This window comes from Nematostella vectensis, chromosome 4 (genome assembly GCF_932526225.1).
Source record: "Nematostella vectensis chromosome 4, jaNemVect1.1, whole genome shotgun sequence".
NCBI lineage: Eukaryota > Metazoa > Cnidaria > Anthozoa > Actiniaria > Edwardsiidae > Nematostella > Nematostella vectensis.
The window spans coordinates 18,508,330-18,525,770 of record NC_064037.1 but is presented as its reverse complement, the minus strand read 5'-3'; the positions used below and the strand labels follow the sequence as shown (position 1 = coordinate 18,525,770).

At 45.2% G+C, this 17,441-nt stretch overlaps 1 protein-coding gene across 7 annotated transcripts in view; it reads left to right on the top strand.

Moving 5' to 3' along the window:
• Positions 1-17,441, top strand: part of LOC5503417 (E3 ubiquitin-protein ligase BRE1B) — a 59,382-nt gene that overhangs the window by 28,374 nt on the left and 13,567 nt on the right. For all 7 annotated transcript variants that reach the window (XM_048727200.1, XM_048727199.1, XM_048727201.1 and 4 more), the window contains 5 exons: positions 9,933-10,025; positions 10,108-10,188; positions 13,943-14,078; positions 14,291-14,412; positions 15,121-15,389. In XM_048727200.1, the coding sequence (XP_048583157.1) occupies positions 9,933-10,025; positions 10,108-10,188; positions 13,943-14,078; positions 14,291-14,412; positions 15,121-15,389 (701 nt within the window). The remainder of the gene's footprint in view (positions 1-9,932; positions 10,026-10,107; positions 10,189-13,942; positions 14,079-14,290; positions 14,413-15,120; positions 15,390-17,441) is intronic.

The following is a 17,441-nucleotide window of genomic DNA, read 5'->3' as shown; positions in this document are numbered from 1 at the left end:
TTCTAGGAAATCTGCTATCCCTCAGGGTCTTCTAGGAAATCTGCTATCCCTCAGGGTCTTCTAGGAAATCTGCTATCCCTCAGGGTCTTTTAGGAAATCTGCTATCCCTGAGGGCCTTCTAGGAAATCTGCTATCCCTCAGGGTCTTCTAGGAAATCTGCTATCCCTCAGTGTCTTTTAGGAAATCTGCTATCCCTCAGGGTCTTCTAGGAAATCTGCTATCCCTCAGGGTCTTCTAGGAAATCTGCTATCCCTCAGGGTCTTTTAGGAAATCTTCTATCCCTCAGGGCCTTCTAGGAAATCTGCTATCCTTCAGGGTCTTCTAGGAAATCTGCTATCCCTCAGGGTCTTCTAGGAAATCTGCTATCCCTCAGGGTCTTCTAGGAAATCTGCTATCCCTCAGGGTCTTTTAGGAAATCTGCTATCCCTCAGGGTCTTTTATAACTTCTGCTATCCCTCAGGGTCTTTTAGGAAATCTGCTATCCCTCAGGGCCTTTTAGAAGTTCTGCTATCCCTCAGGGTCTTCTAGGAAATCTGCTATCCCTCAGGGTCTTCTAGGAAATCTGCTATCCCTCAGGGTCTTCTAGGAAATCTGCTATCCCTCAGGGTCTTTTAGGAAATCTGCTATCCCTGAGGGCCTTCTAGGAAATCTGCTATCCCTCAGGGTCTTCTAGGAAATCTGCTATCCCTCAGTGTCTTTTAGGAAATCTGCTATCCCTCAGGGTCTTCTAGGAAATCTGCTATCCCTCAGGGTCTTCTAGGAAATCTGCTATCCCTCAGGGTCTTTTAGGAAATCTTCTATCCCTCAGGGTCTTTTAGGAAATCTGCTATCCCTCAGGGCCTTTTAGAAGTTCTGCTATCCCTCAGGGTCTTCTAGGAAATCTGCTATCCCTCAGGGTCTTCTAGGAAATCTGCTATCCCTCAGGGTCTTCTAGGAAATCTGCTATCCCTCAGGGTCTTCTAGGAAATCTGCTCTCCCTCAGGGTCTTTTAGAAGTTCTGCTCTCCCTCAGGGTCTTTTAGAAGTTCTGCTGTCCCTCAGGGTCTTTTAGAAGTTCTGCTCTCCCTCAGGGTCTTTTAGAAGTTCTGCTATCCCTGAGGATCTTTTAGAAGTTCTGCTCTTCCTCAGGGTCTTCTAGGAAATCTGCTCTCCCTCAGGGTCTTTTAGAAGTTCTGCTTTCCCTTAGGGTCTTTTAGAAGTTCTGCTCTCCCTTAGGGTCTTTTAGAAGTTCTGCTCTCCCTCAGGGTCTTTTAGAAGTTCTGCTCTCTCTTAGGGTCTTTTAGAAGTTCTGCTCTCCCTCAGGGTCTTTTAGAAGTTCTGCTCTCCCTCAGGGTCTTTTAGAAGTTCTGCTCTCCCTCGGGGTCTTTTAGAAGTTCTGCTCTCCCTCAGGGTCTTTTAGAAGTTCTGCTCTCCCTCAGGGTCTTTTAGAAGTTCTGCTATCCCTTAGGGTCTTTTAGAAGTTCTGCTCTCTCTTAGGGTCTTTTAGAAGTTCTGCTCTCCCTCAGGGTCTTTTAGAAGTTCTGCTCTCCCTCAGGGTCTTTAAGAAGTTCTGCTCTCCCTCGGGGTCTTTTAGAAGTTTTGCTCTCCCTCAGGGTCTTTTAGAATTTCTGCTCTCTCTTACGGTCTTTTAGAAGTTCTGCTCTTCCTCAGGGTCTTCCAGGAAATCTGCTCTCCCTCAGGGTCTTTTAGAAGTTCTGCTATCCCTCAGGGTCTTTTAGAAGTTCTGCTCTCCCTTAGGGTCTTTTAGAAGTTCTGCTCTCTCTTGGGGTCTTTTAGAAGTTCTGCTATCCCTCGGGGTCTTTTAGAAGTTCTGCTATCCCTCAGGGTCTTTTAGAAGTTCCGCTCTTCCTCAGGGTCTTCTAGGAAATCTGCTCTCCCTCAGGGTCTTTTAGAAGTTCTGCTCTCCCTCAGGGTCTACTAGTAAATCTGCTCTCTCTTAGAGTCTTTTAGAACTTCTGCTCTCCCTCAGGGTCTTTTAGAAATTCTGCTTTCCCTTAGGGTCTTTTAGAAGTTCTGCTCTCCCTTAGGGTCTTTTAGAAGTTCTGCTCTCCCTTAGGGTCTTTTAGAAGTTCTGCTCTCCCTCATGGTCTTTTAGAAGTTCTGCTCTCCCTAAGGGTCTTTTAGAAGTTCTGCTCTCCCTCGGGGTCTTTTAGAAGTTCTGCTCTCCCTCGGGGTCTTTTAGAATTTCTGCTCTCTCTTAGGGTCTTTTAGAAGTTCTGCTCTCCCTCGGGGTCTTTTAGAAGTTTTGCTCTCCCTCAGGGTCTTTTAGAATTTCTGCTCTCTCTTAGGGTCTTTTAGAAGTTCTGCTCTCCCTCAGGGTCTTTCAGAAGTTCTGCTCTCTCTTAGGGTTTTTTAAAAATTCTGCTATCTCTTAGGGTCTTTTAGAAGTTCGGCTCTCCCTTAGGGTCTTTTAGAAGTTCTGCTCTCCCTCAGGGTCTTTTAGAAGTTCTGCTCTCCCTTAGGGTCTGTTAGAAGTTCTGCTCTCCCCCAGGGTCTTTTATAAGTTCTGCTCTCCCTCAGGGTCTTCTAGGAAATCTGCTCCCCCTAAGGGTCTTCTAGTAAATCTGCTCTCTCTTAGGGTCTTTTAGAAGTTCTGCTCTCCCTCAGGGTCTTTTAGAAATTCTGCTATCCCTTAGGATGTTTTAGAAGTTCTGCTCTCCCTCAGGGTCTTTTAGAAGTTCTGCTCTCCCTCAGGGTCTTTTAGAAGTTTTGCTCTCCCTCAGGGTCTTTTAGAAGTTCTGCTCTATCTTAGGGTTTTTTAAAAATTCTGCTATCTCTTAGGGTCTTTTAGAAGTTCGGCTCTCCCTTAGGGTCTTTTAGAAGTTCTGCTCTCCCTCAGGGTCTTTTAGAAGTTCTGCTCTCCCTTAGGGTCTGTTAGAAGTTCTGCTCTCTTTCAGGGTCTTTTAGAAGTTCTGTTATCCCTCAGGGTCTTTTAGAAGTTCTGCTATCCCTCAGGGTCTTTTAGAGGTTCTGCTCTCCCTCAAGGTCTTCTAGGAAATCTGCTCTCTCCTAGGGTCTTTTAAAAGTTCTGCTCTCCCTCAGGGTCTTTTAGAAGTTCTGCTCTCCCTCAGGGTCTTTTAGAAGTTCTGCTCTCCCTCAGGGTCTTTTAGAAGTCCTGCTCTCCCTCAGGGTCTTCTAGGAAATCTGCTCCCCCTAAGGGTCTACTAGTAAATCTGCTCTCCCTTAGGGTCTTTTTGAAGTTCTGTCTCTTAGGGTCTTTTAGAAGTTCTGCTCTCCCTTAGGGTCTTTTAGAAGTTCTGCTCTCCCTCGGGGTCTTTTAGAAGTTCTGCTCTCTCTCAGGGTCTTTTAGAAGTTCTGTTATCCCTTAGAGTCTTTTAGAAGTTCTGCTCTCCCTTAGGGTCTTTTAAGAGTTATGCTCTCCCTCAGGGTCTTTTATAAGTTCTGCTCTCCCTCAGGGTCTTCTAGGAAATCTGCTCCCCCTAAGGGTCTTCTAGTAAATCTGCTCTCTCTTAGGGTCTTTTAGAAGTTCTGCTCTCCCTCAGGGTCTTTTAGAAATTCTGCTATCCCTTAGGATGTTTTAGAAGTTCTGCTCTCCCTCAGGGTCTTTTAGAAGTTTTGCTCTCCCTCAGGGTCTTTTAGAAGTTTTGCTCTCCCTCAGGGTCTTTTAGAAGTTCTGCTCTCCCTTAGGGTCTTTTAGAAGTTCTGCTCTCCCTCAGGGCCTTCTAGGGAATCTGCTATCCCTTAGGGTCTTCTAGGAAATCTGCTATCCCTCAGGGTCTTTTAGGAAATCTGCTATCCCTCAGGGCCTTTTAGAAGTTCTGCTCTCCCTCAGGGCCTTCTAGGGAATCTGCTATCCCTTAGGGTCTTCTAGGAAATCTGCTATCCCTCAGGGTCTTCTAGGAAATCTGCTATCCCTCAGGGTCTTCTAGGAAATCTGCTATCCCTCAGGGTCTTTTAGGAAATCTGCTATCCCTCAGGGTCTTTTAGGAAATCTGCTCTCCCTCAGGGTCTTTTATAACTTCTGCTATCCCTCAGAGTCTTTTAGGAAATCTGCTATCCCTCAGGGCCTTTTAGAAGTTCTGCTATCCCTCAGGGTCTTCTAGGAAATCTGCTATCCCTCAGGGTCTTCTAGGAAATCTGCTATCCCTCAGGGTCTTCTAGGAAATCTGCTATCCCTCAGGGTCTTTTAGGAAATCTGCTATCCCTGAGGGCCTTCTAGGAAATCTGCTATCCCTCAGGGTCTTCTAGGAAATCTGCTATCCCTCAGTGTCTTTTAGGAAATCTGCTATCCCTCAGGGTCTTCTAGGAAATCTGCTATCCCTCAGGGTCTTCTAGGAAATCTGCTATCCCTCAGGGTCTTTTAGGAAATCTTCTATCCCTCAGGGCCTTCTAGGAAATCTGCTATCCTTCAGGGTCTTCTAGGAAATCTGCTATCCCTCAGGGTCTTCTAGGAAATCTGCTATCCCTCAGGGTCTTCTAGGAAATCTGCTATCCCTCAGGGTCTTTTAGGAAATCTGCTCTCCCTCAGGGTCTTTTATAACTTCTGCTATCCCTCAGGGTCTTTTAGGAAATCTGCTATCCCTCAGGGCCTTTTAGAAGTTCTGCTATCCCTCAGGGTCTTCTAGGAAATCTGCTATCCCTCAGGGTCTTCTAGGAAATCTGCTATCCCTCAGGGTCTTTTAGGAAATCTGCTATCCCTGAGGGCCTTCTAGGAAATCTGCTATCCCTCAGGGTCTTCTAGGAAATCTGCTATCCCTCAGTGTCTTTTAGGAAATCTGCTCTCCCTCAGGGTCTTTTATAACTTCTGCTATCCCTCAGAGTCTTTTAGGAAATCTGCTATCCCTCAGGGCCTTTTAGAAGTTCTGCTATCCCTCAGGGTCTTCTAGGAAATCTGCTAACCCTCAGGGTCTTCTAGGAAATCTGCTATCCCTCAGGGTCTTCTAGGAAATCTGCTATCCCTCAGGGTCTTTTAGGAAATCTGCTATCCCTCAGGGTCTTTTAGGAAATCTGCTATCCCTGAGGGCCTTCTAGGAAATCTGCTATCCCTCAGGGTCTTCTAGGAAATCTGCTATCCCTCAGTGTCTTTTAGGAAATCTGCTATCCCTCAGGGTCTTCTAGGAAATCTGCTATCCCTCAGGGTCTTCTAGGAAATCTGCTATCCCTCAGGGTCTTTTAGGAAATCTTCTATCCCTCAGGGCCTTCTAGGAAATCTGCTATCCTTCAGGGTCTTCTAGGAAATCTGCTATCCCTCAGGGTCTTCTAGGAAATCTGCTATCCCTCAGGGTCTTCTAGGAAATCTGCTATCCCTCAGGGTCTTCTAGGAAATCTGCTATCCCTCAGGGTCTTTTAGGAAATCTGCTCTCCCTCAGGGTCTTTTATAACTTCTGCTATCCCTCAGGGTCTTTTAGGAAATCTGCTATCCCTCAGGGCCTCTTAGAAGTTCTGCTATCCCTCAGGGTCTTCTAGGAAATCTGCTATCCCTCAGGGTCTTCTAGGAAATCTGCTATCCCTCAGGGTCTTCTAGGAAATCTGCTATCCCTCAGGGTCTTTTAGGAAATCTGCTATCCCTGAGGGCCTTCTAGGAAATCTGCTATCCCTCAGGGTCTTCTAGGAAATCTGCTATCCTTCAGTGTCTTTTAGGAAATCTGCTATCCCTCAGGGTCTTCTAGGAAATCTGCTATCCCTCAGGGTCTTCTAGGAAATCTGCTATCCCTCAGGGTCTTTTAGGAAATCTTCTATCCCTCAGGGCCTTCTAGGAAATCTGCTATCCTTCAGGGTCTTCTAGGAAATCTGCTATCCCTCAGGGTCTTCTAGGAAATCTTTTATCCCTCAGGGTCTTTTAGGAAATCTGCTCTCCCTCAGGGTCTTTTAGAAGTTCTGCTATCCCTCAGGGTCTTTTAGGAAATCTGCTCTCCCTCAGGGTCTTTTATAACTTCTGCTATCCCTCAGGGTCTTTTAGGAAATCTGCTATCCCTCAGGGCCTTTTAGAAGTTCTGCTATCCCTCAGGGTCTTCTCGTAAATCTGCTATCCCTCAGGGTCTTCTAGGAAATCTGCTATCCCTCAGGGTCTTCTAGGAAATCTGCTATCCCTCAGGGTCTTTTAGGAAATCTGCTATCCCTGAGGGCCTTCTAGGAAATCTGCTATCCCTCAGGGTCTTCTAGGAAATCTGCTATCCCTCAGTGTCTTTTAGGAAATCTGCTATCCCTCAGGGTCTTCTAGGAAATCTGCTATCCCTCAGGGTCTTCTAGGAAATCTGCTATCCCTCAGGGTCTTTTAGGAAATCTTCTATCCCTCAGGGTCTTTTAGGAAATCTGCTATCCCTCAGGGCCTTTTAGAAGTTCTGCTATCCCTCAGGGTCTTCTAGGAAATCTGCTATCCCTCAGGGTCTTCTAGGAAATCTGCTATCCCTCAGGGTCTTTTAGGAAATCTGCTCTCCCTCAGGGTCTTTTATAACTTCTGCTATCCCTCAGTGTCTTTTAGGAAATCTGCTATCCCTCAGGGTCTTCTAGGAAATCTGCTATCCCTCAGGGTCTTGTAGGAAATCTGCTATCCCTCAGGGTCTTTTAGGAAATCTTCTATCCCTCAGGGTCTTTTAGGAAATCTGCTATCCCTCAGGGCCTTTTAGAAGTTCTGCTATCCCTCAGGGTCTTCTAGGAAATCTGCTATCCCTCAGGGTCTTCTAGGAAATCTGCTATCCCTCAGGGTCTTCTAGGAAATCTGCTATCCCTCAGGGTCTTCTAGGAAATCTGCTATCCCTCAGGGTCTTTTAGGAAATCTGCTATCCCTCAGTGTCTTTTAGGAAATCTGCTATCCCTCAGGGTCTTCTAGGAAATCTGCTATCCCTCAGGGTCTTCTAGGAAATCTGCTATCCCTCAGGGTCTTTTAGGAAATCTTCTATCCCTCAGGGCCTTCTAGGAAATCTGCTATCCTTCAGGGTCTTCTAGGAAATCTGCTATCCCTCAGGGTCTTCTAGGAAATCTGCTATCCCTCAGGGTCTTCTAGGAAATCTGCTATCCCTCAGGGTCTTTTAGGAAATCTGCTCTCCCTCAGGGTCTTTTATAACTTCTGCTATCCCTCAGGGTCTTTTAGGAAATCTGCTATCCCTCAGGGCCTTTTAGAAGTTCTGCTATCCCTCAGGGTCTTCTAGGAAATCTGCTATCCCTCAGGGTCTTCTAGGAAATCTGCTATCCCTCAGGGTCTTCTAGGAAATCTGCTATCCCTCAGGGTCTTTTAGGAAATCTGCTATCCCTGAGGGCCTTCTAGGAAATCTGCTATCCCTCAGGGTCTTCTAGGAAATCTGCTATCCTTCAGTGTCTTTTAGGAAATCTGCTATCCCTCAGGGTCTTCTAGGAAATCTGCTATCCCTCAGGGTCTTCTAGGAAATCTGCTATCCCTCAGGGTCTTTTAGGAAATCTTCTATCCCTCAGGGCCTTCTAGGAAATCTGCTATCCTTCAGGGTCTTCTAGGAAATCTGCTATCCCTCAGGGTCTTCTAGGAAATCTTTTATCCCTCAGGGTCTTTTAGGAAATCTGCTCTCCCTCAGGGTCTTTTAGAAGTTCTGCTATCCCTCAGGGTCTTCTAGGAAATCTGCTATCCCTCAGGGTCTTCTAGGAAATCTGCTATCCCTCAGGGTTTTCTAGGAAATCTGCTATCCCTCAGGGTCTTTTAGGAAATCTGCTATCCCTGAGGGCCTTCTAGGAAATCTGCTATCCCTCAGGGTCTTCTAGGAAATCTGCTATCCCTCAGGGTCATCTAGGAAATCTGCTATCCCTGAGGGTCTTCTAGGAAATCTGCTATCCCTCAGGGTCTTCTAGGAAATCTGCTATCCCTCAGGGTCTTTTAGGAAATCTGCTCTCCCTCAGGGTCTTCTAGGAAATCTGCTATCCCTCAGGGTCTTCTAGGAAATCTGCTATCCCTCAGGGTCTTCTAGGAAATCTGCTATCCCTCAGGGTTTTCTAGGAAATCTGCTATCCCTCAGGGTCTTTTAGGAAATCTGCTATCCCTCAGGGCCTTCTAGGAAATCTGCTATCCCTCAGGGTCTTCTAGGAAATCTGCTATCCCTCAGGGTCTTCTAGGAAATCTGCTATCCCTCAGTGTCTTTTAGGAAATCTGCTATCCCTCAGGGTCTTCTAGGAAACCTGCTATCCCTCAGGGTCTTCTAGGAAATCTGCTATCCCTCAGGGTCTTTTAGGAAATCTGCTCTCCCTCAGGGTTTTTTAGAAGTTCTGCTATCCCTCAGGGTCTTCTAGGAAATCTGCTATCCCTCAGGGTCTTCTAGGAAATCTGCTATCCCTCAGGGTCTTCTAGAAAATCTGCTATCCCTCAGGGTCTTTTAGGAAATCTGCTATCCCTCAGGGTCTTTTAGGAAATCTGCTCTCCCTCAGGGTCTTTTAGAAGTTCTGCTATCTCTCAGGGTCTTCTAGGAAATCTGCTATCCCTCAGGGTCTTCTAGGAAATCTGCTATCCCTCAGGGTCTTTTAGGAAATCTGCTATCCCTGAGGGCCTTCTAGGAAATCTGCTATCCCTCAGGGTCTTCTAGGAAATCTGCTATCCCTCAGGGTCTTTTAGGAAATCTGCTCTCCCTCAGGGTCTTTTAGAAGTTCTGCTATCTCTCAGGGTCTTCTAGGAAATCTGCTATCCCTCAGGGTCTTCTAGGAAATCTGCTATCCCTCAGGGTCTTCTAGGAAATCTGCTATCCTTCAGGGTTTTCTAGGAAATCTGCTATCCCTCAGGGTCTTTTAGGAAATCTGCTATCCCTCAGGGCCTTCTAGGAAATCTGCTATCCCTCAGGGTCTTCTAGGAAATCTGCTATCCCTCAGGGTCTTCTAGGAAATCTGCTATCCCTCAGTGTCTTTTAGGAAATCTGCTATCCCTCAGGGTCTTCTAGGAAACCTGCTATCCCTCAGGGTCTTCTAGGAAATCTGCTATCCCTCAGGGTCTTTTAGGAAATCTGCTCTCCCTCAGGGTTTTTTAGAAGTTCTGCTATCCCTCAGGGTCTTCTAGGAAATCTGCTATCCCTCAGGGTCTTCTAGGAAATCTGCTATCCCTCAGGGTCTTCTAGAAAATCTGCTATCCCTCAGGGTCTTTTAGGAAATCTGCTATCCCTCAGGGTCTTTTAGGAAATCTGCTCTCCCTCAGGGTCTTTTAGAAGTTCTGCTATCTCTCAGGGTCTTCTAGGAAATCTGCTATCCCTCAGGGTCTTCTAGGAAATCTGCTATCCCTCAGGGTCTTTTAGGAAATCTGCTATCCCTGAGGGCCTTCTAGGAAATCTGCTATCCCTCAGGGTCTTCTAGGAAATCTGCTATCCCTCAGGGTCTTCTAGGAAATCTGCTATCCCTCAGTGTCTTTTAGGAAATCTGCTATCCCTCAGGGTCTTCTAGGAAATCTGCTATCCCTCAGGGTCTTCTAGGAAATCTGCTATCCCTCAGGGTCTTTTAGGAAATCTGCTCTCCCTCAGGGTCTTCTAGGAAATCTGCTATCCCTCAGGGTCTTCTAGGAAATCTGCTATCCCTCAGGGTCTTCTAGGAAATCTGCTATCCCTCAGGGTCTTCTAGGAAATCTGCTCTCCCTCAGGGCCTTCTAGGAAATCTGCTATCCCTCAGGGTCTTCTAGGAAATCTGCTATCCCTCAGGGTCTTCTAGGAAATCTGCTATCCCTCGGGGTCTTTTAGGAAATCTGCTCTCCCTCAGGGTCTTTTAGAAGTTCTGCTATCCCTCAGGGTCTTCTAGGAAATCTGCTATCCCTCAGGGTCTTCTAGGAAATCTGCTATCCCTCAAGGTCTTCTAGGAAATCTGCTATCCCCTTTTAGAAAATGAGATAAAAATGAGGCTGAGTGACTACTGAACATGAGCAGGGTGGGTGGGGTCCGGAACCCCCAGACTTTCTCCCCCTCCCCCCCCCCCTCGGACACTCGCCTGCAGTCAACTGAACCTGACCACTAACTACATACTTTTAATGCTCTGTTTAAACAGGTAGTGCAAATACCTGAGTCTGTCATCACCCAGTCTGCACCATATAAGTGCATACAGTCACAATTTTCCGTCCTTCATGGAGAAGCTACTCAGGTAAGGCATCATACTATTGTATTCCCAAAAGCTGTTGGTATCAATAGAGCTCATGTTGTCTGTATCCTCTTGGCTGCTGTAGATGAGACAACAGCTGGATGAAATCAGAAAAGCACTCAGCCTGTCTAAGACACAACATGCTGTTCAACTGGAACAAATTGAGGTAATTCTTTAAACTGAGGCATTTTTTTGTCTTTTGTTCATGCAGTGTACGCTACAATTTTCTCTGATTTACTTTATTCTTAAATTTATCCAAATTCATTCACTCACTATCCAGTTCTTCATGGCACGTTTTCTGCCGGAAGGCCTGACACTTTCAGGTAATTGAGACCACGGACCACGCTTTTCATGGGCTTTCCTTCCTCCCCCTCCCCCGGCGCTCCTGATTAAGGACACATGGCGCCTGCACTCTCTCCACATGCCCAAACCGGCGGTCACCGCTAAGAGTTGCCTCCGTGCTCTCGATCTGGTTTCAGGGCACATATCCACCTTAACATAGCCCACTCACCTATCTCAAGCCTTGCCAAGTCGCTTTTCCTGGGGGCCCAGCATTCATCAGCATAGAGCATGGCTTGTGTGAAGTGCTATTACATGGCTGTACTGGTAGCAATTCCCTAAATTACCCCCAGTCTGATCTTACTCTGGTTATTATGACAGCCTCGCAGCCACCCCTAGCACAGATGGAATCCCCAAGTTAAAAAAAAGGAGTCAGCTGCGTCCAGGTGCTGCTCGTTCACTATCACATGATCGGAAGTCAACCTGCCGGGAATATTTCTGCACTTCTTGTGAACCAAAAGAGAACACCCATTAGAGAAGATGGAATTACTCCCCACACCCTTCCTGCATACAGCACATTGGAACTTCCCAGAGTCTCTCAAAGAGTTCAATTCTGGGCCAGAAATCAGGATCTTAGTCCTGCATATGTTAACACGAAGCCTCCTTGACTCTAAACCTTGCTTCCACAAACGCAGCGTCTTCAGGAGTATGGCTAGTGAATTTGAGATGACTAGGTTACAGCATGGAGTAGCTCCCAAGGGTTACCACTACGTCAGTCTGCGGATAGGGCTTCAAGCACTACAATGAAGAGGAACAGACTCAGCAAAGAGCCCAGGTGGACTTCTACTTATACCATGGAGCTGTCACTAAGGAAGTTGCTGATGTACGCCCTACTTGAGTTATTGGAATACATTGCTTGTAATGTACTTTCGAACCATACTGGAAGAGCCAGGTGATACAACTCACAACACAAGATTTCACGGGGAACATGGTCAAAATCCTTTACTAGGTCTACAGTGGCAAAGAACAAACTCTTTTCTTTGGCAAGATGTTTCTCGTAGTTGTCGTACAATAAGTATTGCATCAGTTACTCTCTTGTCAGGCGCTAATCCAAATTGCATCTCGTCAATGGACACCAAATATCGGCCCACCTTCTCTAACACTCCTTAAACTACTTTCAAGCATTGCTGCGTTAGTTTGAGGCCTTTGTAGTTTGCCCTTTCCAGTGCATCGCCTTTCCCTTGATAGAGGCCGATGATGTGGCTCAAATCCCAATCTACTGGAATCTTCTTCTCAACAATGATAGCATTTGAGATGCTGACCTCATCAGATGCCCTGAACATCTCAGCCACGACACCAGAGGGGCTGGTCGCTTTGCCCTGCTTCATTTTACACACTGCCCTTGCCACCATATCGGATGTTACCATTGGAGGGCCCTCGGCTGGGTAAGCAGGAGGTAGCTCTTCACGGGACCATGGAAACTCACCCTTACAGGTAGTTGTAGTACTCTTTCCACACGTTCTTCTTAGCATTATCAGTTAGTGAGATGCACCCCTGGTCGTCTCTTATGCAAGCGGCACCCAAAACGTCCTGGCACTCCTCCTTTATTTGTTTAGCAATGCGGTAAATGGCCTTGTCATCCTCCTAAACGCTTGAAAATTAACTGGCCTCTGCTCTACTCTTGAACTCGCATGAACTGTGCTATTCGAAGTGCGTTTAACGGCCAAATAGTCTTGCTTGCTACTGCCCTTCTTCCGAGCTTTCCAAAGACGTCTTTTCCCATCAATGGCCGAGCTAACGGAGTCATCCCACCACCAACTCTGGTTTCTCCAGTTAGCTTTATTTGTGTATCCACATATCATTTAACTTGCACTTACTCACTGTGGATCCTTTTAAGGACTGCAAGCTGTTTCCTACTGAAGCCATGCGTGCCCCAACTGACTCTAACCCTAGATTTTACTTCATTGAGGAACTTGGCCTTCTTCCTGGGATCTCTCAATTTCCAACACTGTAGAAGTAAAGACTTGCTTGCGTTCCTTACTGAATTTCAGGAAAGTGTCGCATTACCGGAGTCTGTGTTTCAGGGCACATTTTTCATTTGGGACAAATATTGGTGATATGTCGAAAGTTGTATCTTCTGGTTAGTAATCATGTAATCATCTTGTGTAGACGCACCTTCGAATTGATATGTAACAAGATGGCTTGTCCTTTACGAAAAATTGGTGATGACAAGATCATTAGCCACTGCGAAGTCAAACAGTCTCTCCCCCTCTGAACTGCGCTCATCATAACCGTATCCACCATGAACACCCAACAGACATGCCCCCAACATGCCCGTTGAACATCCCCACATTGAAACAAGGACTCAATCTCAGGAGTCTTTGAGACCACACAGCTCCTCATAAATGGAGTCCTGAGATTCGTCACCCGGCCCTAATTGAGGGCACAATGATCAGAATGTCAAAACCAACATTGATCTTAATGGCACAGGTTCAGTCGGAGATGTGGTATAACTAGAAAGACTACAGGCAAGCTGTAGAAAATCTAGATGGTTTGCATAGGTGTGGTGTAGACAAGGTATGAATCAATGTTAAACGCCTCTGTAAAACAGAGCAGTTGCGCTGACGTTTCGAGCGTTTAACATACTTTTTTCAACCTTGTGTTGATCTATAGTTGGAGATGTGTTTGACCTCCAGAACATGTTCAACCCAATTCTCAGCAAGCAAGATACCTACACCACCACTACCGTTATCGTTTCCTGACCAGGAGACCTTACAATACAATAACACAATATCTTATTTCTAGTGTTCTTACCAGCAATCATCCGAGCAGAGCGACCCCTCCACCTTGTCTCTTGAAAACAACAGATATCAATCATTCTCCTGGAGATCTAATATCTGTCTCTACTACCTCACTTCTTCCTTTCATGGTTCCAACATCCAAAGTTGCTATGCGAAAATCTTAACATAGGGATATTGATCTGGTTGTACCAACGCCTAAAACCAGCCCTACCATCGACGACCCTAGGAGTCCCATACTCACTTATATGATATGTAATTACCATGTTTAACAAATGAGACAACGTTTTTACTATTGGATGCCCTTCCTAACATCAACCTAGACTTACAGAGTCTAGGACAACTGGGTTTCAGTTGCTATAGCATACAGAAGATGTTAAGGTCACAAAAACGGGTTTTGAGGCGCCACTGGCCTGCTTACGTCTCTTTTCCCATTGATTGAAACAGTTCTGCCACGTGTAGGACAGGAGTTGGACTTGGTCGGCAGAGGCTACTTATTGCGCTGAGCCATTGGGGCATTTTGTAGGCAGCTGGAATAGAGCCCAGGCAACCACCCTTGTGATAACAAACCTTCAGAACCATTCAGTTTTTTAATAAAAAGCTTGCTCTGACAAAGGGCTAATGCTTAAATGGCTAAACTCTGTTTTCCAGTGGCGGATCCAGGGTTGGTCCATGGGATCAATATAGCCATTCTTTTGAGGGAAATGATTATTGTAGGGACAGATTGAATGTATTGAACCACATGAGACATGCACCATTAAACTCTCCCTTTCTTAATACATTTCCCACGTATGACAGACCACAAAAATACCCTCTTATGTTCCTAAAATTCTTGTTTCTCAGTCTGATATCATGGCAACCCATAAGAAGTACAAAAGTGAAGTGAACGAACTCCATGATGCTTTGCTGTTAGGCAAGCGAGAGTATGACCTGATGAGGATTGAATATGAACAGAGTGCAAAAACCAATGAGCAGACAGGTAAGATAAAAATAGACCAATGAGCGGACAGGTGTGATACAAATAGACCAATGAGCAGACGGGTATGATACAAATAGACCAATGAGCAGACATGTGTGATACAAACAGACCATTGAGCAGACATGTGTGATACAAACAGACCAATGAGAATTTACAATTTACTGACATTTTTATTATAAAAGTATATTTACAATTTCTTATCTGTTTGACAGGGCCAATGATCAAGGAAATGACGTATATGAACAACAGTCTGCAGAGCTATAACAAGCAACTGAAGGGTGAAGTAAATAGGTACAAGCGCAAGCTTGGTGAAGCACAAAACCACATTCAAAAGGTAGATTACCAACCCTGAATACCATACCATACAATACCATGCTATGTACCATACCATGCCATACCATAAATACCATACCATGCTTTGTACCATACCATGCCATGCCATGCTATGCAACATTCCATACCATATATACAGTACCATGTACCAGACAAACATGCCATGCATACCATATGACACAATACCATACCTTGTACAGTACCATACCATGTACAGTACCATACCTTGTACACTACCATACCATGTACAGTACCATACCATGTACACTACCATACCATGAACAGTACCATACCATGTACAGTACCATACCATGTACAGTACCATACCATGTACACTACCATACCATGTACACTACCATACCATGTACAGTACCATACCATGTACAGTACCATACCATGTACAGTACCATACCATGAACAGTACCATACCATACCATGTACAGTACCATACCATGTACAGTACCATACCATGTTCAATACCATACCATGTACACTACCATACCATGTACACTACCATACCATGAACAGTACCATACCATGTACAGTACCATACCATGTACAGTACCATACCATGTACAGTACCATACCATGTTCAATACCATTTCATACCACACCATGTTCCATACAATACCATTTTATAAATACCATAGCATCTTATCATACCATGCAAAACAGCGCTATAACATTGCTAATGTATTTCTTCCAAAAGATTCAAGAAGAGTTATCATCCCTGAAAGAAAAGGAAAAGAGCAAAATAAGCGCTATAGAAGAGCCCTACAATCCTCAAGACACTGAGACCACCAAAAAGAAACAAGACATGGATATGAATGAAGAGGGAGGTGTAGAGGGTAGTGCCACACCTAAGGAGAAGACCGAGGATGGGGAAGAGGGAGAACTAGAGGAAGGGGAGGAGCAGCCAGCATCAAGTGCGCCATCTGGTGATGCTGACAAGATCAAGGAGCTACAGGCCAACCTCAAGTATGCACACATTACCACTTGTGTGATACACATTACCACTTGTGTGGTACACATTACTACTTGTGTGGTACACTTTACCACTTGTGTGATACACATTACCACTTGTGTGGTACACTTTACCACTTGTGTTGGTACACTTTACCACTTGTGTTGGTACATCTTAACACTTGTGTTGGTACACTTTACCACTTGTGTTGGTACACTTTACCACTTGTGTTGGCACACTTTACCACTTGGGTTGGTACACTTTACCACTTGTGTGGGTACACTTTACCACTTGTGTTGGCACACTTTACCACTTGTGTTGTTACACTTTACCACTAGTGTTGGCACTTTTTACCACTTGTGTTGGTACACTTTACCACTTGTGTTGGTACACTTTACCACTTGGGTTGGTACACTTTACCACTTGGGTTGGTACACTTTACCACTTGTGTGGCACACTTTACCACTTGGGTTGGTACACTTTACCACTTGGGTTGGTACACTTTACCACTTGTGTGGCACACTTTACCACTTGGGTTGGTACACTTTACCACTTGTCTTTGCACACTTTACCACTTGTGTTGGTACACTTTACCACTTGTCTTGGCACACTTTACCACTTGTGTTGGTACACTTTACAACTTGTGTTGGTAGATCTTACCACTTGTGTTGGCACACATTACCACTTGTGTTGGCACACATTACCACTTGTGTTGGTACACTTTACCACTTGTGTTGGTACACTTCACCACTTGTGTTGGTAGATCTTACCACTTGTGTTGGCACACATTACCACTTGTGTTGGCACACATTACCACTTGTGTTGGTACACTTTACAACTTGTGTTGGCACACTTTACCACTTGTGTTGGTACACTTTACCACTTGTGTTGGTACACTTTACCACTTGTGTTGGCACACTTTACCACTTGTGTTGGCACACATTACCACGTGTGTTGGTACATCTTACCACTTGTATTGGTACACTTTACCACTTGTGTTGGCACACATTACCACTTGTGTTGGTACACTTTACAACTTGTGTTGGCACACTTTACCACTTGTGTTGGTACACTTTACCACTTGTGTTGGTACACTTTACCACTTGTGTTGGTACACTTTACCACTTGTGTTGGCACACATTACCACGTGTGTTGGTACATCTTACCACTTGTATTGGTACACTTTACCACTTGTGTTGGTACACTTTACCACTTGTGTTGGTACACTTTACCACTTGTGTTGGTACACTTTACCACTTCTGTTGGCACACTTTACCACTTGTGTTGGTACATCTTACCACTTGTGTTGGCACACATTACCACTTGTGTTGGCACACATTACCACTTGTGTTGGTACACTTTACAACTTGTGTTGGCACACTTTACCACTTGTGCTGGCACACTTTACCACTTGTGCTGGCACACATTACCACTTGTGTTGGTACACTTTACAACTTGTGTTGGCACACTTTACCAGTTGTGTTGGTACACTTTACCACTTGTGTTGGTACACTTTACCACTTGTGTTGGTACACTTTACCACTTGTGTTGGTGCACTTTACCACTTGTGTTGGTGCACTTTACCACTTGTGTTGGTACACTTTACCACTTGGGTTAGTACACTTTACCACTTGTGTTGGTACACTTAACCACTTGGGTTGGAACACTTTACCACTTGTGTTGGCATACTTTACCACTTGTGTTGGTACACTTTAACACTTGTGTTGGCACACTTTACCACTTGGGTTGGTACACTTTACTACTTGTGTTGGCGCACTTTACCACTTGGGTTGGTACACTTTACCACTTGGGTTGGTACACTTTACAACTTGTGTTGGCACACATTACCACTTGTGTGGCACACTTTACCACTTGGGTTGGTACACTTTACCACTTGGGTTGGTACACTTTACAACTTGTGTTGGCACACTTTACCATGTGTGTTGGTACATCTTACCACTTGTGTTGGTACACTTTACCACTTGTGTTGGCACACTTTACCACTTGTGTTGGCACACTTTACCACTTGTGTGGCACACTTTACCACTTGGGTTGGTACACTTTAC